The sequence below is a fragment of the Grampus griseus genome (genome assembly GCF_964374135.1).
Source record: "Grampus griseus genome assembly, chromosome: 3".
NCBI lineage: Eukaryota > Metazoa > Chordata > Mammalia > Artiodactyla > Delphinidae > Grampus > Grampus griseus.
In genome coordinates, this window is record NC_139019.1 from 26,413,632 (window position 1) to 26,439,270 (window position 25,639).

General features: G+C 47.5%; 1 protein-coding gene across 3 annotated transcripts in view; it reads right to left on the minus strand.

Moving 5' to 3' along the window:
- The window catches only part of MTMR12 (myotubularin related protein 12), a gene marked incomplete at its 5' end in the record, with an annotated part of 63,839 nt that extends 50,010 nt beyond the window's left edge, over positions 1-13,829 (minus strand). For 2 of the 3 annotated variants that reach the window (XM_082652504.1, XM_082652503.1), the window contains one exon: positions 13,734-13,814. In XM_082652504.1, coding sequence (XP_082508630.1) covers positions 13,734-13,814 — 81 coding nt within the window. Of the gene's footprint in view, positions 1-13,733 lie in introns of all 3 variants that reach the window. The other variant, XM_082652502.1, reaches the window with a different exon arrangement.
- Between the last annotated feature and the right edge of the window lie 11,810 nt (positions 13,830-25,639).

The window sequence follows — 25,639 nt, forward strand, 5'->3', positions numbered from 1 at the left end:
AGAGCTCCAGATCTGGACCCCAAACAGCCTCCTGGCCTCATGTACTGTAATGTCCCTCAGATCCTCCAAATTCACATTTCTAAGTCAGCTCATCATTTTCCCCCGCCCCTCGCCGAACCTGCTGTCCTCTGGACTCTGGCCCTACCGTACACCCAGCAGTCATTCTCAGCTATCCCCTGCCTCTCATGATCCTGTCTGCTCTGCTTCCTTAACGGTTCCAGAGTCCGTCCACGCCCGTCCTTCCCTGCTGCTGCTCTTCCTTCCAGCCGCCAGCACGCACCTTGCGCACCCCCACGATCAGGGTCTTGCTCCCGCCATCCAGCCCCCGGCGCAGCCGCTGGACCCCACAGTCCGCTCTCCCCTGTCCCGCCCACCCAATTCGTCCAGTCCACTGTCCACATAGTTCAAGTCCTCTGCAAAGCTTTCTCGGGCCTTCCCTGGTGGTCCAGCAGTTAAGACTCTGCACTCCCAGTGCAGGGGGCTCAGGTTCAATCCCTGGTCAGGGAACTAGATCCTGAATGCCACAACTAAGAGCCCACATGCCATAACTAAAAGATCCCGTGTTCCGCAACTAAGAGCCAACTAAATAAATAAATAAATAAATAAATAAATAAGTAGGGCTTCCCTGGTGGCGCAGTGATTAAGAATTCGCCTGCCAATGCCAGGGACACAGGTTCGAGCCCTGGTCCAGGAAGACCCCACATGCCACGGAGCAACTAAGCATGTGCACCACAACTGCTGAGCCTGCGCTCTAGAGCTCACGAGCCACAGCTACTGAGCCCGTGCGCCTAGAGCCCATGCTCCGCAACAAAGAGAAGCCACGGCAATGAGAAGCCCGCGCACCACAACAAAGAGTAGCCCCCGCTCACCGCAACTAGAGAAAGTCCACGCGCAGCACCAAGACCCAACGCAGCCAAAAATAAATAAATTAAATAAATAAAAATTACTACCTAAGTATGTGATTAGTGGCAGGTATTACTGACCTTTCCCACACCTCTCCGTTAGCTGGCTTCCTGAAACACATTCTAGTCTCATGAATAGGGCAGGGGCACGTTCAAAGACAGACTTTAAATTGGAAGCCTTATCACTGAGGATAGAGACTAGAGACTAAGTGAATCTATCTACTGTCCTGGTCCAGGAAGCTAGAGAAATCAAAATAAGATTTGTTCCTGGAGCTGATTCCCAGGGCTGCTGGTTCCCCGCTCCTGGCCAGGGGGCTCCGCTCCCTTCCGAGCCAGCCTGATCAGGTACCAGCTTTGCCACTGACCACAGCTCCACTCTACTAACCTTACACTGCCTTGGCAGTTGGATACAAGCAACGACTACTCTGACAATAAAGCACGTCAGCAGCACCTGAAGCCAGGGGAGCAGACATGCAGTAAGAGGCAAACTAACGATCTCTGTCTGGACTCAAGGTTCCAAGACCACAGATGCGGGGCAGGGTTGGGACCTAGTCCTTAAGGACTCTGCTGTTTACTCATCATGCAAATCAGTTCTCAGCCACAATACATGTTCACTCCACAGGGCGAGCTGGGAACGCTCAAGAGCACTTCAGACTAAGCATCTGTTATCCGCAAAAATATACGTCTAACTTAAACACGGAAATATATAATTTGCTGGAGGTTTTCCTATGTCCTGTTTCACATGTTCTACGTCATTTATTTTGACAACAGTCCTGTAAGGAATTCTCATCCCCACTTTACAGATAAGGCCACTGAAGCTCCAAGAGGGTAAATAATGTGCCTGGGCTCACAGGGCTAAACAGGTGATGAAGCCAGAACTCAGGACTTCTGACACCAAGTTCAGTCCTGATTCTTAAACTGTGTTTTGTAAAAGCTTTATTAAGACATAACTCGGGCTTCCCTGGTGGCGCAGTGGTTGAGAGTCCGCCTGCTGATGCAGGGGACATGGGTTCGTGCCCCGGTCCGGGAAGATCCCACGTGCCGCAGAGCGGCTGGGCCCGTGAGCCTTGGCCGCCGAGCCCATGCGTCCGGAGCCTGTGCTCCGCAACAGGAGAGGCCACAGCAGTGAGAGGCCTGCGTACTGCAAAAAAAAAATAATATATATATATATATATATATATATATATATATATATATATATACACCATCAAGTGTCCCTTCAACTGTAACAAGTCTCCAGGACAGGGAAATAGGCAACAACCTCAGACAGCACCCTCACCCCAAGAGCTAAGCAATACTTACTCATTCTTGTAAAAAATAAAATACAGTATGTGTGTGTGAAAAAAAAAACTTACTCATGTGTCATTCTAAGTCCTTTCTCTCACATTTAGATTTGCTGCTTTTTTCCCCTACCTCAGACTTTTTCTTTTTGAAGGAAGAAAGTAACTGCTCACCAAGATCCAAACTAAAGCCCTCACCTGTTTTGACAGCTCATCATTTACTGAACAGCAGTGAAAGGATTACTCGTGCTTCTTAGCAAGGATCACTCTTACCAGGCATTCCCCAGGCCTTTAAATAATCCAAACACTTTAGCACATTCTCCCTAGTAAGAACCTCAGGCTAGAGAGTAAATGGTAAGACCCATCGCAGCAGTGTAAGCCTCAGAACCCACAGATCTGACCGCAACAAAAAGCTGGCTTAATTCCAACAGAGAGGGTCTGCTCGCTTGTTGGAACGGAAGCTGCCTAAGGAAGCAAAGAGCAGCTGGAGACACACCATGGGGAACAGCTGGGCTTCAGGTGTCCACACAGGTCACCAGTTTACCAAACTAAGCGCCACAGTGACAGCGAAAAGGGGTATTTTTAGGCAAAGCATCTCAGGCCAAAGCAGACTCTTGGGGCACAAAGACCAAGGGTAGAGTCAGCAATCACACTGAAGTTCCTCACCTAGTTCTCAACCTCAACTCCCCCAAATCACTCTGCAGGAGAAATAAAAACGACCTCTGAGTAAATGGAGTCCACAGTCATGTATTTTGTTTTTGTTTCTTTGTACTTCTTTGTAGCACATACCACAATCAGTGCCCACTGTCCTCCATCCACCACTCCAGCCAGAATGCTAGCTCCTTGCAAACTCATCTCTGCATCATTGTCTGGTAAACTGCATCATGGACTTTAACTCTTTGTTCTTTCCTGTAGCCAGGCCCTTGGTCATGTGACTTTGCAGGGACTTGTTTTGGTTAACATTTGCCATCTTCAATGACAGGGATGTAAACAAAAATTAAAAGTGATATATTTGGAATTTATAACCCTAGGTAAGTATAAAAGAAAATTAAATAAATGTTCAAATGTTGTATTCTAAAAACAAACAAACAAAAAATGACCTCTGAGTGAAGCTCCCACCAGCTACCCTCTGAGGCCCTCTCCAGGGACGGCCCTGGGCCACAGTCCATTCAGCCCTCTCTGAAGCCAGCCTGAGCTCCGCAAGGCCACACTGAGTGGCCAGCACTACAGCCCTGCCCTCAAGGAGCTTACAGCTCTGTTGGGGAAATACGAGCCACAGACATAGAACAATTATACACAAAGGAGTAGAGAATAAACACTCAAATGGCATCACCAAAACCCAGAGCTATAGACAGCCTGTATCACGGCTAAAAGGAGGACGGCAGCTAGTTACGAGCAAAGCCTTGAGAATGCAAAGAGGCTGAAGTAACAAGAGGCTTCGGTACTGCCTGGTCTGCGGCTTTTCACACTGTACCTCTCATACTCTCTCTCTTCTGGTCTTTCTCTATTTTGGGGTTTCCTTTATGATTTCATTTGAAATAGCAGTTCTCCACAGGGGCTGAAGGAAGAGATCATGGTTAACAGAAAGAACACAGGTCCCTGCTGCAGGTCCCCGCTCCCACCCTGACACACACACACCCCTCCCCACCCCTGGGGCCTGTCTCAACCTCCAGAGCAGCGCGTGGTACAGTGCGTTTGAAAAGGTTGTTCAAGAACCGCGCTGTTTAAAAAAAAAAGTTCCTTGCACAAAATATGTTTAAAAACACTTGCCTATGGGCTTCCCTGGTGGCGCAGTGGTTGGGAGTCCGCCTGCCGATGCAGAGGACACGGGTTCGTGTCCCGGTCCGGGAAGATCCCACATGCCGCGGAGCAGCTGGGCCCGGGAGCCATGGCCGCTGAGCCTGCGCGTCCGGAGCCTGTGCTCCGCAACGGGAGAGGCCACAACAGGGAGAGGCCCGTGTACCGCAAAAAAAAAAAAACACTTGCCTAATCCAACTCTATAAATCAGGAAATGAGACCCAAAGAGGTTGAAGGGGCTCCCTCAGGGACACACAGAAAAGAAACAGCCAGAGCCCAGGGCTCCCAAATCCAAGCTACTTATCTTTCAACAAACCAGAAGCAGTCAGAACCTGGGGTTAGCCTGGAAAGTGCGTTAAGATTTGGACCAGTGGAAGGGGCAGGGGGCATGGAGGACTCTTAACAGGAAAATGACACGTGAAGGCTGCGTCCAAAAGGAGCCTGGCCATGATGGGAGGAGTGTCTCGGGGAGGGGGATGCAGAAGGGAGCAGTGGCAGGTGGAGAGACCAGGTAAGCAGCTGTGGTCGGTGGTCCCGGGCATGAGAGGAGATGCTAGCAGGAAGAGTGGCAATGGAAATGAAGACAGACCACCACAGAGGCCCCTCTCAAAGGGCACCCTGGGGACTGCAACTGGTTTGGACCACACGTGACTGGGGAAGGAGGGGGCCACTGGCAGCAGCTAGGAAGGTGGGAAGTGGAGCTGAACTGGAGTTTCAGGCCCAGGACCTAGCATGCTGCCCAAACCCCAGGTCCTCCTGGAAGCCCTTGAGACAAGGGAAGATACTGTCACAGGAGGACAGAGAGGGAATCCACGAAACAACTCACTGGAAAAGAAATCGGTGCCGGAGGGGAAATGGAAAGGGCGCCCACAGTGGGTATGGCAGGGTTCAATAAGAGGGACAGCACCCCTGGCTCCAGACACAAGCCTCTGAGAGTGCAAGCAACGAACAATGCTCGAAGGGAACGTAGGTCAAGTCTTGCCATTATCGGGACCTGCCCTGGTGGCCCAAGAAACAAACACATGAATGAAGACACACAGCTGCAGCTTCTGGGGTGAAGAGTAACGCAACTACAGCAGTTAACATTTCATAAGTGTTTAGTACGTGCCGAGTTGTGCTGACTTAGCAGCTCTCCACGGATTGTCTCACTTAAGACTAATGTCACTTGTATGGGTTAGATACTATTACTTTCATTCCCATCTCACAGGTCAGGAAACTGAGGCTCAGAGAAGTTACATACCCAGCTTAAATCCATACAGCAAGGGGTAAAGCTCTAATTCCAAAGCCATGCTGCTAACCCGCATATCACACTGAAAGTGAAGAGGGCAGCGCTGGAATGTGCACAGCGCTAGAGGAAAGGTGTCAGGGAGCAGTCATGGGGCTGTCAGAGTCTTATCACTGAAGCTAACTGATGGGACCAACAGCAGCTGCAGAAACACATGGCGCTGCCTTCTGTGCCTCCCCTCCTGGTCCCCCTCCAGAGCTGCTATGTAAATACCAGGTCAGCCGAGGAGCTGGCAGGGAGCTAAAAGCCTTGGGGCAGTAGCTTTTCCATCGTCTTGGAGCAAGAGGAACTGGGGCAAATGAGAAGCTGCCTACAGGCTCACCGAGAGCCAGACGGACGCGCGAAGCAGCATCCGCAGAAAGTGGGGAACAACAGGCGTGTCCCAGTGGTGCCCCTGGATTCTACTCTTCAGGACCTGCCTCACTTGCACCTCTGCGGGCACCTTATACAAGGGGAGAGGACAGATGGTCTGACCACCTGGTCCCCACGCACCGGTAAGCCTTTCAAGTTGTGCCTCCTACCTGCCCACTGCACCCTCCCCCACCTCCCCAGAGCAGAGCCCACGTCAACGCTGCCCTTTCCAAGTCCCACGCAACCTTCCAATGAGGCCAGATGCTGCGGAGAGGCAGCAGTGGGCCCTCCTCCGTGCCCGAGAGCGTCGTGTGCTCCCGCTCAGCAACAGGCAGCACCTACCTCTGCACGTCACGGCCATCTGTCGACCTGCCATCTCTCCAGCAGAATGTCAGCCTCCAGAGTGCACAGACTGCCGATTTTATTTTTCACGCCTAATTCTAACACGGTGCTTAGCAAATGGCAGTGACACACTCAGTAATTCTTCTGATTCAAGTTCTTGTTAATAATAATAAAAGCACCTAGCAGTTGTTGAGTATCTGCCACGTATCACATCCCAAGCTGGGTGTACATGGTATTTCTTCTCATGCTCAAAATAAGCCTGCCGGGAAGCTGGGCATCCAGCGTCACAGGTGAGGAAAGGGAGGCTCGGAGAGGTGAAGTCACACTGGGAAGTGGGTCTCAAGGAATTAAAGCAAAACACGAATTCAATTTTATATACGGAGAAAAGGTAGGAACACAGTGAGATTTTTCATCTAAAAAACTGGGATCATTCCCTTCAAATGTATTCTCAGAAATCTTAAAAAACTCTCTCAGCAAAAACAAAAGGAAAAAAACCCCGGCAGCTCAGGACCACTGCCTAAAACAGGGGTTGGCAATCTGTCACAAGGGAAAGGTAGACTTCAAAATATTTCACCACTGTGGCCAGCGCTTTCATACACAGGCCCTGCTTTTCTCGTGGCTGAAGCCATTCTCTCCCCCCAAAGCAAACAAGTGACGGTTTAGATGCCACCTCTGAAAGGCTGCCCACCAGCCAGGTCTACAAGGAATGACGAAGGGGCACAGGAGGGAAAAGCGTTTACATATGTAATCAAAACAGCACAGTCTGGCAACTGCCTTTGATGTAGGTAAAGAGAATTATTACTCCCAGAGGTAATTTGATTTTATTTACTCGTATCTTAAGTAAGTCATTGACCAGATGTGATGGACAAAGTCTGGCCTATGATAGAGAGGCTCAGAAATGAGGGAAGAGAAAAAAATAAGTCCACAGAAAGAATCTAGCAAAATGTCAAAGGCCAAATGTTAACAATGAAAAAAGTCAACTGCTAAATGTTCTCATTAGGTTTGGAATTTAAAACATAATCAAATCATTCTCAAATGTATAAAAGAACAAAGAGAAGAAGAAAAGAAACTTTCGGAGATAGTGAAAAATACTCTAAGGAAGAGCTACCACCGTGAACTTTCCCGGCATGATACCATGGCAACAACCGCAACAACTAAATATTCCACTGTCATTAATACCTTAGCTGGGAAAGATCCTGTATTCTAAGATTGACGATTAAGTACTTTCTGAAACCATCCAGATGGCTCCTGAGTAACAGTAACAATGAAAGCCCACATCTCCTGAAGGCTACCCAGGCGCCAAGCACTCCGCTGAGGGCTCTGTGCACAGTCACAGTGCAGACTCATAAATGTTCACATACACCTATCAGATAAGATGGGTATTATTATTCCCACTGTTCGGGTAGAAATATGACCAAGGCTTAAAGGACTGGCCTCACACACAGCTAGCTAGGGAGAGCAAAGACAAGTGCTTGCTCTCCTTGGAGGGTGACACCCCAGGTATGCAGAGGGGATTAAGGAAAGGGGGAAGCCCTGCAGCCCTTCCCGTTCTCAGGCAGCTTCGCTCCCTCCTGGAGTCCCTCTCCCATTTCCACCTCCTCTCTTCTGCCTTCCAAAGCAGCAGAATATTCGAGGTTAGCCGAATTATTCCAGTTCAATCCTACCTCCTAATCTACCTCAAGAAGTTTATTGTAAGTGATTCATTAAACTGCAAACCCACTGTTCTCCAAATAAAGCACATAAGAAGTCACAAGCTTAACTTGATGAGAAACTGAGGGAGGCTTCCTGCTGGAAAAACGACTCGAAGTTTCTGCTCTGCTGACGCGAATCAGCGGTACCACCTTCAAACACAACCACCGCAGGGGAGGCTATCAATTTTTACACATATTATGAGTGCAACCATATAAGACACAAAGCCTAGACAACTAAAAAATGGAAATAACTGCTTTGGTTAGGGTAGCACAATTACGGGTAGTTTTATTTTTCTAACTTCCAAAGTCTGCAACATTGTCTTTATCATAAAAATAAGGTATACATCTTTTATAGTGATAAAAAAATTTTCTGACCCCCTAAAATTGAGTTCTCTCTAAAGCACGCTGTGACATAGAATGGCTTCACGTGGAAGCAGTCAAAGGATATCAAACATTCTGTTGAGGATGTTCAGAGAAGGATCTAGAACTTTAAATTTCTAAGCATGCGTTCCCCACAGCCTAAGATTTTGACAGCAGTGCTGGTTTTAGCTTCAGAGACGGAAGCAGGGCGCAGAGAGAGGCTGGCTAAGACGGGGGCTGTCTGTGTGGCAGCTGCTTGATGGGCTGCAGGAAGTGTTGCTTGACAATAGCCTCATGACATCTTTGGTGCTCTATCTGCAGAAGCTGTGTGGTGTTGGATGGGACCCAGGGAGATGCCGCAGGAAGCACATGCAGGAGAGAAAAAGCGGAAGATTTGGACAGATCGTCAGGCTCAAGCCACAGCTAAGAAAGTGGTCATTTTAGGAAGAACTTTGAATGTCCTTTAATGGCCTGTTAAATCACTATGGATGACCTCTAAGCTGAAGGAGAAAATTCTGCCATTAAAAAATTAGTTTGGAATGGAGAAAAAGTTATACAGTCTTAAAGTAATGGGTCTAGATTTTGCTTTAAAAGGCATTTTTTACGGCTAGGACTGAGGAAGGAGGTCTGTTTTAGGCTAAGCCAATCTCCTCTCATCATCGATCCATCAAAGTCATCAAAATTAGCGGTCCAATACCAGAGGGTTCCACCAAAAAATCATCTCAATCATTTCATCTGTTTTGGATCCCCAACATCTTAGAATAGTGCCTGGTACTAGTAGGTGCTGAATAAATATCTGTTGAACAAATTAACCGTATCGCCAGCGAGCCCCATATCTGCTCACAATCCCCTGGTGGAGAACCTAAAAAAGCCAAGAAAGAAACCTCTGCTAGAGAACGCGAATGAGAAAGCACTCCAGCGTGCAAACACCAGGCATGCCTACAAGCATGTTTCACTAATGATATCCCTGCACTCACAAATAGAGGGATAAGAGCATGGCCCTGGAGTCAGAAGGCCCTGGTTTACATTCTGGCAGCAACCTTCGCCAGCTGTGACCCTGAGTAAGGTGCTTAACCTCTCTGGGTCTCACTTTCCACATCTAGACACAAAAAAGAGAGGTAATGGTAGTATCTGCCACATAAGACAGATGAAGATGAAATGAGATAAGCAGTTTCTGGGACACAGAAGTGCCTAATGAATACCAGTGAATTCTTGGCTTGTTTATTTTGATATATACCTGCAGTTCTATCTCTGGGAAGAATTCAGGATCATGGGTTCACTTCTCCCCACCAAAAGAAATGGCCTTAAATGAGGAAGAGGCAATCGAATGCATTCTTTTCCCTGAGGGATCAATAAGAAGGAAAAAAAACCGGCTCTTAAATCTGGGTTTTTTGGACCCTTCTCAATCTTCATGTCTCTTCTTGCCTTTTCTCCCACGTCTATATAAAACCTTTCCTGAACTGCTGTGGGTCTGGCTTAGCCACAGGCACTGCTGGCCTCCAGAGACAGCTCTTAACTGTGTTCTACAATAACACTGTACCCCGGGCAGGGCAATTAACCCCGCTGGGCCTCATTCACATCGACATAACAGAGGAAGAGTTCAGGGGTGGAGTGGATCATCTTTAAATTCTCTTCCAAGTCTGAAAATCCACAACTAAGTAATTAATAACTATTATTAGTGCATTCAAGTCAAGCACTGACCTAAACTCAACTAGAAAGTACATCTTAACCATATTTGGAATACCACACAAACACGGGCAGAAGTACAGCAAACTCTAAAAGCTGAATTTTTCCTGGTCTTAGTTTCTGAGAACAACACACAAGTACCCTGAGGCTTTTATTTGGCTCCCTTATCACAATGGAACCGGCTCTTATTAAATCAGAACTTTCTCTTAGGATCACCTAAGGGTCCTTTATTTACAAGCTGCCAGGTACAGACACTAAGCATTTCTAACCACTATGAATTACCAAACCCGTGCTTACAATTTCCAGGTAACTGAGCAGAAAACTGACAGTCTTAAAGAATCAGAATTGTCATTCGGCAGCAGAGAAGGTGACTAACTAGAAAACCATTTAAAAACCACACTACTGGGGTTTCCCTGGTGGCGCAGTGGTTAGGAGTCCGCCTGCCAATGCAGGGGACATGGGTTCGAGCCCCAGTCCGGGAAGATCCCACATGCCACAGAGCAACTGGGCCTGTGCACCACAACTACTGAGCCTGCGCTCTAGGGCCTGCGAGCCACAACTACTGAGTCCACACGCCACAACTGCTGAGGCCCGCACGCCTAGAGCCCATGCTCCGCAACGAACGAGGCCACCGCAATGAGAAGCCTGCACACCGCAACGAAGAGCAGCCCCCGCTCGCTGCAACTAGAGAAAGCCTGTGCACAGCAACAAAGACCCAACACAGCCAAAATAAACAAACAAACAAATAAATACATTTATAAAAAAAAAAAACCACAATATTTTCTTGGGCTCTTCGCGCTACCTAACATCTCCCCATCACACTGTCTCTGTTGAGGAAAAGGGGTCTAATTAAAATGAAGTTATAGGTTAACAATGGGCATAGAAAGACATTTACAATATACATTTCTGGTGAAATGGGCAGATTACAAAATAATGTGATCAGCAATATTAGTCCCGTTTTGGTAAAAAACATATGCATACATCTACACACGTATCTGACAGGATACATTCCAAGTCGTCAATAAGCTTATAATTTTTCTGTAAAAAATTTGTTTGCTTATCTATATTGTCCTATTTTTCTACAATGACCACTTCGACTTCTGAAATAATAATAATTCAAACAGGTGTTTTATTTAATAAGAAAAGTGGATCTGGCACCCAAACTATAACCAAACACCTCCCTGAAGCAGAGCTCAGCATCCAGGGTTCCCCTGCACAGAGGCACCTTGTGTCTAAGGCTAAGCTGGGGTGGAGGTGTTGAGATGTTTTTAAGTACCAGCCATCGGGTACCACCAAGATAGGCCCACCTCTCTCCCTCCTGTTCACCTCAGCCTCCAGAACCATCAGCTTCCCATTTACGCAATTTACTGATCTGCAACCCTCTGGGCAGAGTTCACAAAACATGACCAAAGATCCTAAATTACAGTTCAGGATTTTAACTTTCACATTCACTGATTTAGGAGAATCAATGACAGAAGAGCCAAGTTACTGTGGCAGAGATCCAGTTTTAACAGGTGAAGTTAACTCCCGCCCCTCACTTTAGGCTGTCCAATGCCAATCCTTTCTGATCACAAAACAAAAAAAATAAGCCATCATGTCTATAAGCATCATCTTCAAATACTTTATCCAGTTAAGCCTTGTTTTTAATAGAAAGTGCTGGCTCTTGATAGCCTCTTCGGCATACAGAATGCAGCTGTTGATAAATCTTCTAAGATCTGATCAGCCTAGAACACGTTCATCACCAGGCACAGGTATCATAAGGCACTTTGCACCGTGAAGGCGTGAAGGGTGTTCTGGAAGCTTAGTGATCTACCAGCAAAAAGGTGTGTGAGAAATCGCGACTTCCCAGCTAACAAAAACAAAGAGCATACAAAGAAGACAGTGATAGGAAAACACACGTGACAAGCAGTAAAGATGAGGGCAGTGTGAGGGAAAGGAATAGAAACAGCAGAATGACAGTCTTCAGAAAAGTGTTCTGAAGGATTCCTCCTCCCGAGTCAAGAGAAGGTTACCAGACCCAGTGCTCTCAGAGGCACATAGGCTATACCTTGAAGCTGCTCACATGCATCTCCCATAACGTAATAGCTAGCAAAAGCTATACTGTACTGAACAGCAAATTGTCTCCTTACTCCCTCAATCCCTTATCTTCTAAAAACCATCCATGATTTAGGTCAGAGCCTTATCCTGTCACAAAATATTTTTTGAGACAGATTTCAACAAAGAAGCATAGTGTCTACACAGCACTATTTTCTTGCAAGAAAACAAAACTGCCAACTATACGGATCTGAAAAATGTGACCACTTCAGGCTTATTTTGGGGCTGAACCACTCCCCTTCCCTAATTATCCCTCAAAGGAAACATATCAGGAGCTGTGGGCAAAGAGGGTAAACATGTCTAATTACAACATGTGCTCTTGGTGGATAAAAAATTTGAACATTCTTGAACTCTGGCCACATTTCAGAAGACCTTCCACTTGTAGTTTAGTCTCCCTAAAGAGGAAAGGTTAAAAGATCAGTTGTGTTTCAACCAGGTCTCCATCAAAAAAGACACAAAGAGAAACTGACCACATTTCTTACCCTCCATACTACAGGAGAGCCTGCTGAATATGCAAGATGACCCTGACTCCTTATCAAGCACTTACAGAGGAAGTGGTTTTTATTTAAAAATCAGGACTAAAAATAAGACCCATTTCAAGAGTACTCTCCACTGGAAAAAAAGACACACATTTGAATTTAAAGATATATATGCAAAGGCTTCAGGCCACAGGTGGTCTTAGAGAAGCGGTCCTTGATCAAGCCCTCTCACCCACAGCCCACCTGCCTTTGCTCTACAGAGGTGTGAAGACAGCCGAAGAGTTTGCTGATGCTTCTGCACATTGCTGTTTAAAGTGCTGAGAGAGGAGCAGGAAAAAACCTTCAGAAATCCAAAATGAAAATGCATCTAATTAGGCATTTGGATTGGGAGCTATAGCTCAAGAAGCTCTCAGCAAGGCCTACAGGTTGTAACCTCTCTCACCTCCTCTCCTAGGACTCTCCCCCTCCTCCCCTGGATTCTGCAGGGCTGGTTTCCGTGATGGCCCTCCAACACTCCAGACTCTTCCCTCAGATCCCAAGCATCCTTCAAAGCTTTGCTCAAATGCCACTGCGCAAGGAGAAGGAGGTCTTTTCTTTTCCCATGATGCTTTCAACTTCTAAGATACCATATAATTTACTTATACCTATTTTATTCATTGTTTACCCCTCTCTCCCTCAGATAAGCTCCGGGAGAACGGGGATCTTTGTTTTGTTCATTGATGTATACCCCCAAGCAGTTTTAGAACAGTGCCTGGCACTGAGTAGGAGCTCAAAAAATATTTTCTGAATGAATGAATGAACTTGACAGTAAAACTCCAGGAGGAAAGCAGCCGGGGAGTCGAAAGGGTGATGGTGAGGCGGTGAAATAAAAGGGGGAAAAAGCGACAGAGGGGAATTTACAAGGAAGAGGTAGAGGTTGACTGAGGCCGGGACCGACCCACACTTTCTCCCTGCAGTGCTGACGGGAAGCGAGAGGCAGTGCACGGTATCCCGCCAGCGGCATCAAATAGCACTCTTAGAAGCAAGCAGCTGAGATAAGCAAGCTCTACAGACTCACTGAGAAATTCCAAGGGCAGGGCAGACCCGCCCGGACTGCAGGCTCTGGGCAGGTCCCCAAGGGGGTCCAGACGTCCCTGCTCTTCCCCTCTCTCGGTGCCCCAAACCCAGCTCCCCTCCACTGTAGCCAGGAGCGTGCCGGGCCGCAGTACCTTCCCGGCTCGGGCCCCTTCACCTGGTCGCCAGCAAGCCGGGCCCTGCACTCGAGCACCTGCCTGCCCGCGTCGGGGATCCTCAGCCGGGCCCGCCGGGAAGCCCAGCGCGCCCCTGGGGGCCTCACTCCGCTCGGCTTCCCTCCGGCACCCGGGCAGGAAGCGCCCGCGGCTCTTCCTGCGACGGGTAAGGGGCTGCAGGCGCCCCTCGCCCCTGCCGCTCCAGTAAGACGCCCCGCCCGCGCGGCGCCCCCTTACCTCGGGGCGTACGTACGACACGAAGGAGGGCTTGGGCGCCTTGGTGCCGCCGCCACCGCCGACTACACCTTTCCCCAGCATACCGCCGCTCTGGGAAGCAGCGACGCGCGGGATAAGAGGCGGCCGCTCGCAGCGGCCACCAGCACTGGCGGCCGGGGCTCCGCCCATCCCCAGGGCAGCGGCGGCCGCGGCACCGCCCGCATCCGGCTCCGCCGCTGACACCGCTCGCCCCGCCCAGGCACGCGGGCCCCACCCACTCCACGCGCAGGCCCAAGCAGTCGGGAACCCGCGGCCGGAGGCCACGCCTCCTCCGCTGGCGACAGGCCGGTCTGCCTGGCGGCTACTAGCCTTCCGAGATAGGCTCCATTCCACCGTTTGCGGCAAAGCCCGCCCCCATGCGTTCTCTGATTGGCCAGAAGCCTCTGCCGGCCGAGCCCCACGTCAAGTCCCTTCTTGAATGAACCTGGACAGATGTTTCTTCTGACCAATCCAGAGAGCGTTCTCTCCGGACTCCCCGGCGATTGGATAGCAAAAATGTCGCCGCCGCCAAGTGATCCTGCAGTCACTAAGTTGTGAGCATTGGTTCACTGCCGTCGTTCTCGTCTTTTTCCTTGCCGTTTTGGAATAAAACTTCCGAAAGTGTAGTGTATCGAATCTCACCGATTGAATGAGTGAGTTTCAAACCCCCATCAATGATGTTCGGGCTTACTGTTTTAAGTGCAGACAAAAATGAGACAAACCAAGTGCTAGGCACTTAGGAATGGGTTTGAATGATCATAAAAGGCCTTGTCGACCTCATTTTCTGAAACTTTTTTGTTTTTAATCTTTCCGTTTCTAACAGAATATCAAAAGGCCTTAAGAAATTTCTTTTATTCACCCTCCCAAGTTATCGATAAAACCCTCATTTTTAGTGAAGATTGCAAAGAAAATTCATTTAAATTCGACATTTGGTACGAAGCATTGTATTAGACACAGATGAATAAAACAGTTTCAGCTCTCAAGAAACTCAGTCTAGTGGAAAAAACTAATAATAAATATTTGCAGTTAACTTTCTCCGTGTCAGACCCTGGTAAGCATTAGTCTCGTCAATGGCTAATGCCCTTTACCCTCTTCATCTCCATGACCGCCCCCTCCCCCCTCCCGCGCACCAAAGCCAGGCCAAATAAACATAAAATCTGAGTGAAAACGAATGTGGTTACTTTTTTTTCATCTCTCAAGCTTTCATATATTTATTTTAATAGATCTTTATTGGAGTATAATTGCTTCACAATACCGTGTTAGTTTCTGTTGCACAACAAAGCGAATCAGCCATATGCATACACATGTCCCCATATCCCCGAATGTGCTTACTTTTGAAAACATAGGTCAGGACAAGTCCTGTGGTCTCATTTCAACCTGATTGCCATCCTTCAGCCTATCCAGTACAGCATGGCTGGAGCTACCAGAGTTGCACTATCCCAGTCCTCAAGAAGAGCAGAAGCAAGTAATTTGCCCTGGTCTCGCAACAGGTCACTGACAGAGCTGGGATTCCAGCCCAGGTGTGTCTGATTCCTAAGCCCAAGATCCGAACATTATTATAATTACACAAATTAGGAAGGAGCACGATAAAAGAGCGGTCAATTCTATTTAGGAAGGCTAAGTCAGGCTTCATGAAGAAAGACGCTCCTTAGGGAGGTGTCCGGAATGAAGTTATTTGTGGGGACTAATAGTAGCACTTTATATTTCACAGCAGTTTTTACTTTTCAAAGTGAAACGGCAGGGCAGATTTTTACAGTCTGAACAAATCTTTACATTCTGACTTTTCAGTTTTCCATGATCTTGCACTGACCATAGTCAGTATGTTGGTGTGGGTGCCTGTGGCCAGGGCTTGCTTCCTGGACATGCAACTAGTGCAGTCACACAGGCCCGCAGCTAGAAGGGCTTGGGGCTTAATGCTCTGCGGTCGCGGCCTTCAAATTCTGAATCATTTTATCTTCAAATTTGTGTTTTTTAAGTGAGGTGTGATGGTACGATGGAACAAGCCCAGGGGTCTTGAAGCCTCAGCTCCTGCACAGTCCTCTTGGGTGCCCACCCTGTCCTGGCACCCTGGCCCTCCCCAGCCAAACCTAAGTCTCCTGCTTACCTCTGTCGGGGCAGCAACCTGGCCTCATCATCAGAGGGGGAGTAGTGAGCGGGAGGTCTTGAGTTCTGCCATCGCCATCCACCCCTCCCGCCCACGGGTGCCTGGACACGGACAAGGAGATGATCAGGGTCAGGCACAGCTCCCCAACCCCTTCCCATGTCTCTGGGTGGGGTAAGCAGGCATCCCTGCCCTAGGCTGGCAGCTCCATAACTATGCCCTTTATTATTTGTGTTCTTGGGCAAGTTACTTCATCCCTCTGTGCCTGTGATTCTGTCTGGGATGATAATAACAACAATAATAACTATGTCAGTGTGGCTGAGGACTATTATGAAGATTAAACGAGGTAATCCAGGCGATGCCTGGTAGGCAGCAAGAACTAAACAGGTGCTGGCTGACAGTACAATCCCACCAAGGAAGACATAATTTACCCCCTTTCCAGGACTGTAGAAGGAGAAGAAAAGTGACTTCTGATGATGCTCTGCGGCACCTTGTTAAACAAAGGAGTTTTGTTTGTGTCCTTGTTTGTTTTTGTTTTTAACCTCTGGCCCAATCCTTGGACTAGAGATAATGGCTTTTATTTTTAATCCACCACATCAAATTTTCCTGAAATCATCCTGCGGTGTAATAATGACTTTATCCTGCTCTTCAGCATCCAATGGCTCTGCAACGTGACGACTCTGGAAACTTGATGCAGCCACTGCGTCCATACAGTTTCAGAAATCACAGCCAGCAAGTGAGGAACGGTGTTAGAGATGGAGGGTGGGGCTTCCCTGGTGGCGCAGTGGTTGAGAGTCCGCCTGCCGATGCAGGGGACACGGGTTCGTGCCCCGGTCCGGAAAGATCCCACATGCCGCGGAGCGGCTGGGCCCGTGAGCCATGGCCGCTGAGCCTGTGCGTCCGGAACCTGTGCTCCGCAACGGGAGAGGCCACAACGGTGAGAGGCCCGCGTACCGCAAAAAAAAAAAAAAAAAAAAAAGAAGAAGATGGAGGGCGGCTGCTGCTTCCGGGGGCGGGGGCGTTTTCTGCTCACTGATGAAAACCCGCACTTTCTTTAAGGAGCAGGAAGCGGGTGAGGACAGAGAATAAGCTAACATCCGTTTCCATCTCGCTCTTAAGGTTCTCCAGCTATCAGCATATTTTTCACTTGATCTTTAGGGTGTGGATCAAATCTCCTTGGGAGAGTCCCTCCCAACTGACTGAAAAATCCCTGTCATGCTGAGGTCAAATAATTCTCCATCTATTAATAACCGCAGATGGTGGCCCCTAGACCTTCAAATATTTTAATTTACACATATTAGTTTAAGGTCACTCCTTTCTCCTAATGCTGCCCTGAGCTCTCTTGGAGAATTATAAATATGAACAAATCTTAGCTCACAAAGAAATGAGTGCCAGACCAAAGACAGTGCCGTTGCTTCCCACAAACTGAAGCCAAGTGTGTACTCCCACAAGGGGGGAACATTCTTCCTCCGGCAGGTAGTTAAGCCTGGATATTTGCATTTCCTTCTCCTGGGAGTCACTTGAAGCAGCCTACGTGTGTGTGTTATTCATCTTTATCTGATAGGTACCAGGAACATAGTAGGGATTCAATAAATATTTGCACCTGAGTGAAAGGGTATTTGCTGAAAAGCAGCCTGGCCAGCAATTGATTAGTAAGAAGGGGAAGCAAGAATTCAAACTCTAGCATCCGGGTTAGAGGCTGCACTTTTAAAATCGCTTGGATACAAACTAAGATCTGATTTTTTTTTTGAAGATTTATTTGTTTGTTTGTTTGGCTGCATTGGGTCTTAGTTGCGGCACGTGGGATCTTCATTGAGGCACACGGGATCTTTCGTTGCAGCACACGGGCTTCTCTCTAGTTGTGGTGTGCAGGTTTTCTCTTCTCTAGTTGTGGTGCACAGGCTCCAGAGCACGTTGGCTCTGTAGCTTGCGGCACGCAGTCTCTCTAGTTGAGGCACGTGGGCTCAGTTGCCCCATGGCATATGGGATCTTAGTGCCCTGACCAGGGATCGAACCCATGTCGCCTGCATTGGAAGGCCAATTCTTTACCACTGGACCACCAGGGAAGTCCCAGACTTGATTTTTTAAAAAATAAAAATGAATGAATGAGTGAATAAATAAATAAAAGTCGAGGACTAAAATGCACGTGTTATTTAATGGCTGCTTGCCAAATTCCAATTTTAGCAAATGGCGAAGACTTGCCTTCTTCTTTCACTGAAAATAGAAAATTCCTTAACCTCTTGCTGCATCCATGCGTCTTCCAACCCTCCCCTGAAGATGGTGAGGAATAGATCTGGATTAAGAAGCATTTGCATCGTTCTCTACTTTGTGGTGCAATAAAATGAGGGCCTGCTGGGGAGACCCAGTGATTGTGAACAAGGGCTTCCTGGTGATTTTTTTTCTTTCACAAACACACAGCCTAAACTGGCCACATGGTAGGGGGCCTGATGAGCCTACTCTATGAACTGTATTCTGTCTTCTTCAAAATGAGACAGGCTGGGCCCTGGGACCCTTTACTGCAGTGCTTGCACCTGGACAAGCATCTCCTCGTGGATCTGAATACAAAGAAACATTAAGGGACTAAAAACAACTACAGGCATGGGCAGTTGGGGCATATTTTGAACAACATACAAAAAGGCCAAAACCCAACTGCCACTTCTGAGGTGGCAGAGCAAAAGCAGGGCTCTGCGCATGTACTCTACACACACCACCACCAACGGGGTGGGCAGACCACCCACGCTACCCCTCTGGCTACCCACCCACCCATCGCTACCCTCACGCCGTCTACAGGCCAGCTCGCCCCGCACTCAGGGAGCAAGCAAGAGGACGTGCCACTTGCTCTCGCTCTCTCGTCTGGCCTCGTATCAACTTCTATTGCTTAAAGAGTCCAAGAACCTGGGTTGGTAACAAATACACAAGTTAACAGTCTGATTCATTTATTTATTATTATTTTTTTAACATCTTTTTTGGAGTTATAATTGCTTTACAATGGTGTGTTAGTTTCTGCTTTATAACAAAGTGAATCAGCTATACGTATACATATATCCCCATATCTCCTCCCTGTTGCGTCTCCCTCCCACCCTCCCTATCCCACCCCTCTAGGTGGTCACAAAGTACCGATCTGATCTCCCTGTGCTACGCGGCTGCTTCCCACTAGCTATCTATTTTACATTTGGTAGTGTATATATGTCCATGCCACTCTCTCACTTTGTCCCAGCTTGCCCTTCCCCCTCCCTGTGTCCTCAAGTTCATGCTCTAGTAGGTCTGCGTCTTTATTCCTGTCCTGCCCCGAGGTTCTTCAGAATCTTTTTTTTTTTTTTTTTTAGATTCCGTATATATCTGTTAGCATACAGTATTTGTTTGTCTCTTTCTGACTTACTTCACTTTGTATGACAGACTCTAGGTCCATCCACCTCACTACAAATAACTCAGTTTCATTTCTCTTTATGGCTGAGTAATATTCCATTGTATATATGTGCCACATCTTCTTTATCCATTCATCTGTCGATGGACACTTAGGTTGGTTCCATGTCCTGGCTATTGTAAATAGAGCTGCAATGAACACTGTGGTACATGACTCTTTTTGAATTATGGTTTTCTCAAGATATATGCCCAGTAGTGAGATTACTGGGTCGTATGGTAGTTCTATTTTTAGTTTTTTAAGGAACCTCCATACTGTTCTCCATAGTGGCTGTATCAATTTACATTCCCACGAACAGTACAAGAGGTTTCCCTTTTCTCCATACCCTCTCCAGCATTTATTGTTTGTAGATTTTCTTTTAATTTTTTTTTAAGACTTTAATTAATTTATTTATTTTTGCTGTGTTGTGTCTTTGTTTCTGTGCGAGGGCTTTCTCTAGTTGTGGCAAGTGGGGGCCACTCTTCATCGCGGTGCGCAGGCCTCTCACAATCGCGGCCTCTCTTGTTGCAGAGCACAGGCTCCAGACGCGCAGGCTCAGTAGTTGTGGCTCACGGGCCTAGTTGCTCTGCGGCATGTGGGATCCTCCCAGACCAGGGCTTGAACCCGTGTCCCCTGCATTAGCAGGCAGATTCGCAACCACTGCGCCACCAGGGAAGCCCGTAGATTTTTTGATGATGGCCATTCTGACCGGTGTGAGGTGATATCTCATTGTAGTTTTGATTGGCATTTCTCTAATGATTAATGATGTTGAGCATTCTTTCATGTGTTTGTTGGCAATCTGTATATCTTCTTTGGAGAAATGTCTATTTACGTCTTCTGCCCATTTTTTGGGTTGTTTGTTTTTTTGATATTGAGCTGCATGAGCTGCTTGTATATTTTGGAGATTAAGCCTTTGTCAGTTACTTCATTTGCAAATATTTTCTCCCATTCTGAGGGTCGTCTTTTCATCTTGTTTTTGGTTTCCTTTGCTGTGCAAAAGCTTTTAAGTTTCATTAGGTCCCATTTGTTTATTTATGCTTTTATTTCCATTCCTCTAGGAGGTGGGTCAAAAAGGATCTTGCTGGGGCTTCCCTGGTGGCGCAGTGGTTGGGAGTCCGCCTGCTGATGCAGGGGACGCAGGTTCGGGGAGATCCCACATGCTGTGGAGCGGCTGGGCCCGTGAGCTGTGGCCACTGGGCCTGCGCGTCCGGAGCCTGTGCTACACAACGGGAGAAGCCACAGCAGTGAGAGGCCCGCGTACCGCAAAAAAAAAAAAAAAAAAAAGGATCTTGCTGTGATTTATGTCATAGAGTGTTCTGCCTATGTTTTCCTCTAAGAGTTTTATAGTGTCTGGCCTTACATTTAGGTCTTTAATCCTCATTTATTCATTAAATAAAGGTTTACTGATGGTCTGTCGTGACTTGTCTCCCAGCCTCTCCCAATAAGACTGGAAGTTCTTGAAAGCAGGGATGGTCTCCTCTATAACTCCTGGGCAAGAAGGAGGGCAATTGTGCAATAGCCATCAAAAATTGTGTTAGGAATTTCACTTCTAAAAATGTATCGTGAAGAGTCACACATGTGAAATGCCATCTATCCAAGCTTACTCACTGCAGCAATTTTTGTAGCAGCAGAAGATTGGGGAAAATCCTAAATGTTCATCAGTAGAGTTAGGTTGAATAAATTATGGTACAGCCATAGAATGGGACACTATGCATCTGTAAGAAAGAATGAGAAAGTTCTCTAGGTAGAAGCTGTAAAGTTGAGTGGTTAAAAGCAAATATTCTGATGAAAAAGAATGTATATATATATATGCATAACTGAATCACTTTGCTGTACAGTAGAAATTAACACAACAATGTAAATCAACTCTACTCCAATAAAATTAATTTTTTTTAAAAAAGCAAATATTCTGGAGTCAGACTGCCTGGGTTTAAGTCCTGCCTCCCCCAGTTACTAGATGCATGACCTGTAGGCATTTATCTTCTTGGACCTCAATTTTCTTGCCTATAAAAATGAGGATGGGCTTCCCTGGTGGCGCAGTGGTTAAGAATCCGTCTGCCAATGCAGGGGACATGGGTTTGAGCCCTGGTCCGGGAAGATCCCACGTCACGAAGCAACTAAGCTCGTGCACCACGACTACTGAGTCTGCGCTCTAGAGCCCGCGTGCCACAACTGCTGAAGCCAGCACACCCAGAGCCTGTGCTCTGCAACAAGAGAAGCCACTGCGATGAGAGCCCCACGCACTGCAAGGAAGAGTAGCCCCCGTTTGCCGCAACTAGAGAAAGCCTACGGACAGAAACAAAGACCCAATGCAGCCAAAAATAAATTTTAAAAAAATGAAGGTGATGAAGATTATAGTGGTACCTGTAGATGATGTATCATAGGCATGTTGTGATGATTAAATGAGTTAATAAATATAAAGTGTTTAGAGAGTTGGTACGTAAGGTATGAATGCACATTCAGTGATCAAAGCAAGGTGCCCTAAAGTATACAGAGTAGGCTACCTTTTGTGTAAAAAAGAATGGAAATAAAGACTACATATACCCAGCTCTTTATGTCTCCATAGAACATCTTTGGATAGATACAAAAGGAACTATGGCATTAGTGGTTTTGGAAGGGGAAAGTGGGCATTTGGAGGAAAGACTGAAAGAAGAGTTTTTGCTGTACACTCCTTTTATCTTTGGATTTTGAACCATGAGAATTATTACCTAGTGCAACAATAAATTAAAACATATATATGTGTGTGTGCATATATATATGTATATATATGCGCACACGCACAGAACTATCTCATGCAATTTTTTTAAAATGAAAGTCCATAACATAAAATTAGCCATTTTAAAGTGAACAATTAAAACACATTGAATTTTAATTTAAAAATAAGAGTTTTTAATAAGACCTTGCCATTTTCTGTCTCTGTTGGCTTGGCACTGGTCTCCAAATCCAGCAAGGTCTACTTCCAGTGCCACCACATTTTGACATCTTCCTTGGAGACTGCTGACACCAGTCTAGACGTCTTCTGAATTTCTAAGCACCTGGAATCTGTATGCTGCTTTGACTTGAATATGTCCTGGAGTCAGTGCAATGGCTCCGCGTCTTTGTCTTCTTCCCTAGAGCTGTGCCAGGAGCTTATTGCAGCCAGAGGTGGTCCCCATGCTTCTCCATATTCCCTGCAGTGCTATCCTTGGTGATTTGACGAGATTATTGGATGGATGGACGGACGGATGGATGGATGGATGGAAGAGGCTTCAGGACCTGGCTGAACCCTGGCAGCCTCTGGACAAGGAAACTGTGCCCTCTACAGGACTATTTTAAAAGTGGTGATGAGGCAGGTGTTCTCAGCGCAGGGTGGGGAGTTAACGTCAGCTGGGGAGCTGGGGCACGGGCTGAAGGGAAATGACAGAGGAAGAGGCAGAGCCCCCCAACTCGCTGTCCTCCTCCACCGATGTACTCATTTTCCGAATCCACGACCGCATGAAACATGCAGTAGAAACTCGGCTTAGGTCAGCGGCTGGACCACCCCCAGATGCTGTAGAAAGACTCCCAGAGCTGGAAAAATTTCATTTTGAAGAGTCATGGGGTTCGGGGGTGGGGAGGAGTTGTCACAAAACCCAGAGAGGGCTTCCCTGGTGGAGCAGTGGTTGAGGGTCCGCCTGCCGATGCAGGGGACACGGGTTCGTGCCCCGGTCCGGGAAGGTCCCACATGCCGCGGAGCAGCTGGGCCCGTGAGCCATGGCCGCTGAGCCTGCGCGTCTGGAGCCTGTGCTCCGCAACGGGAGAGGCCACAACAGTGAGAGGCCCGCGTACCACAAAAAACAAAACAAAAAAACAAAATCCAGAGAAATGAAACCACCTGCCCGAGGTCACATTGCTGGTCAGTGCCGCCCTGGGACTGACTTCTGTCACGCAGGCTGATTTCTGAACATGAGTTCTGACGCAGGCGACTTAATCTGGTTATTACTGACCTTTATCTTTGCCACTTCAAGTCCGTCTCAGAGCTCCATTCCATGTTTCTCCCCTGCTCTCTGGCCTGAGTTGAAGCTCCGGGTGCACAAAGCCCCAGGCAAGCCTGGGGTGGGGCAGGGCAGGCTGCCCATCTCCTGACCTGGTCCCATTGCATGGCCTGTGTGTCCCTGAGCACGGAAGGTGCCTGGTTCAGAGGGTGTCAGCTTGGGGCTGCAGTCACTCCATCCTGCCCCTGCGCAGGTGGCTGGCACGGCGATTCCTCAGAGATGAAGCTAAGTCCTCATCCCTGGGATGGTCTGTGCCCTATCCTCGAATGGGGGTGCCCGTTTCCTCTGCCGGGCAGCCTCCCAGCAGCACCTTGGCTCTCTCTCCTAATTACTTTTTAGGTCTCACTTGGGAGCCGTGGAAAACTGTGGTCATTTCCAACCCCCTTGGGAGACTAGAAGAGCCAAGCGGCTTCTGCAAGCTCTCCAGCACCTGGAGAGGCCATGCCACCATTTCAACTACCCCATTCCCTGGGGTCAGGGGAAGGGAGAGCATCGGCAGGGCTTCCACAAGCCAGAAGTCCCATGCAGGGTGGCTGGACCCAGGCCCACTCTTCTCTCAGGTCCCCTGATGATAGGGTAACTGGGGCAGGGGGTGGGCTGGGGGTAAGTGCAGGGACACTTTGCGCGCTCACTCTGCCCTTTCACTCCCAAGCTAGTCTCTTCCCATCTCAGAGCTCTGGTCTCTGTGTGTGTGTGTGTGTGTGTGTGTCTGGAGTGGGAGGGAGGAAGCAGCAAGCAGAAAAACCTGTTATTTTGGTTGGCTTTTCGTTTCAAATTTCTCTTGACTCATTCCAGGATAGTAGAAATCAAGATCTGGCATCTGATTCAGGGATGATCTCCAGGAGAGAACAATGAAAAAAGCCTGTCGGTGTCTCAAAGGCTGGATATCACAAACTCAAAAGTGTGTTATTCCTTCTAGAATTTTAACTGAGATCAAAGTATCAAGTTTAGATCTTAGAATTTCTGCTACTTCAGAGCTGGTTGGGGAGAAATGAGGGACCTGGCATCCAGGCTGTTTATTCTCTAATTTGAAGGGAGATGGCACTGAGAGAATCTTCTCTTCCTTCCAAGTTTTGCTTGGGGCTGAATCTGGTTTGAAAATCTGGTTGAACAGTGGGAAGACACCTCTATTCCACAGAGGAGGGCCATTCGCATTTGGAACCTCATGATCTCTGAGGGAAGAAGGAAGCTGTAGCTGTCCTAAGGGCCGAGAGAACCTTCTCAAATAAGAACAAGCAAGCATGCTTCCTCAATGGGTTATTTGAGCTTTGCTCAAAGTGCAACCAGGCCTCTTTTGAGCTTGGCTAACCTATCCACACTCACTGAAAACCTGAAAGACTTATTGTTCAGGTGCCGTGAAAGGACACAGAGGGTGTGAAAGGCCCACTGTTTTCTGTTAGAAATAGTCATCTGTCCCAAGGTTAAAATGTAATCAAAATTGTTTTTAAAAAATCCTTTTTGTCCAAAGGCAACAAGAAAATAGCGTAAGGAATGGAAATGGCTGAGCTTCAAAGAAACATCTCAATATTTTTTAGAATCAATTTTCTGCTTGAGTACTGTTAATAATCGGCCATTTCCGCATTTCCCCATTTCCCTCCAGAACACTGGAGTCTATTCACCATTCATTCACCTGGTCTCTGGAAGAGAATATGAGGGCAGCCAAGCAAAGCACCAAGCGAGGCAATCTCAGACTTTGCAAATATCTGACGCAGGTTTAAGAAGCCTGAAAAGAAGTTTTACAGCTCAGCTGAACGGGGGACCCAGAAAGAGAGGGGGAAAAAAGCAACTCGTTCTCTCGCCTCATGTGAGACAACATCAAGTAAAGACAACATACAAAGAGAAACTTAATTTGGAACCACTTATGTGCTCAGAAAAATAGTCAATTCATTTTTAGAAAGAAGCTCTCTGCTCTGCCTTTTTCCTGGTTTGCTCATATTACCAGGGTGACACCTTCTGCATCCCAAAGGAAGGGCTCTGTCCCTCTCGGTCATAGAAGGAGCCCCTCATAAGCCTATGAAGGTGACCTCAAAGCAGCGGCACATGCACTACATGGAGAGGTGAGAGCAAGCGCTTTGCTCCACTGGTGACAGGGCAGGTCCTGGTATGGGGAGTGACGGGAGAGGAGGCTTGAGGGACAGGCCGGAGGTATAGTTTATGGACCCAATGCCATGCTAAGGACTTCAGCATTTATCCTTAGGCGTGTGGAGCTAATGGGGGGGGGGGCGGTTTACACCATTTTTTTTCTTTTTAAAGAATTATTATGTAGTAATTATTTAAGAATTATTAAGTAATCATTTCCTATTACATAGTAAAAGTTACAGAAATATAGAGAGTAGCAAATCTCCTAATCAAATAGAAATAAACCCCCCAAACT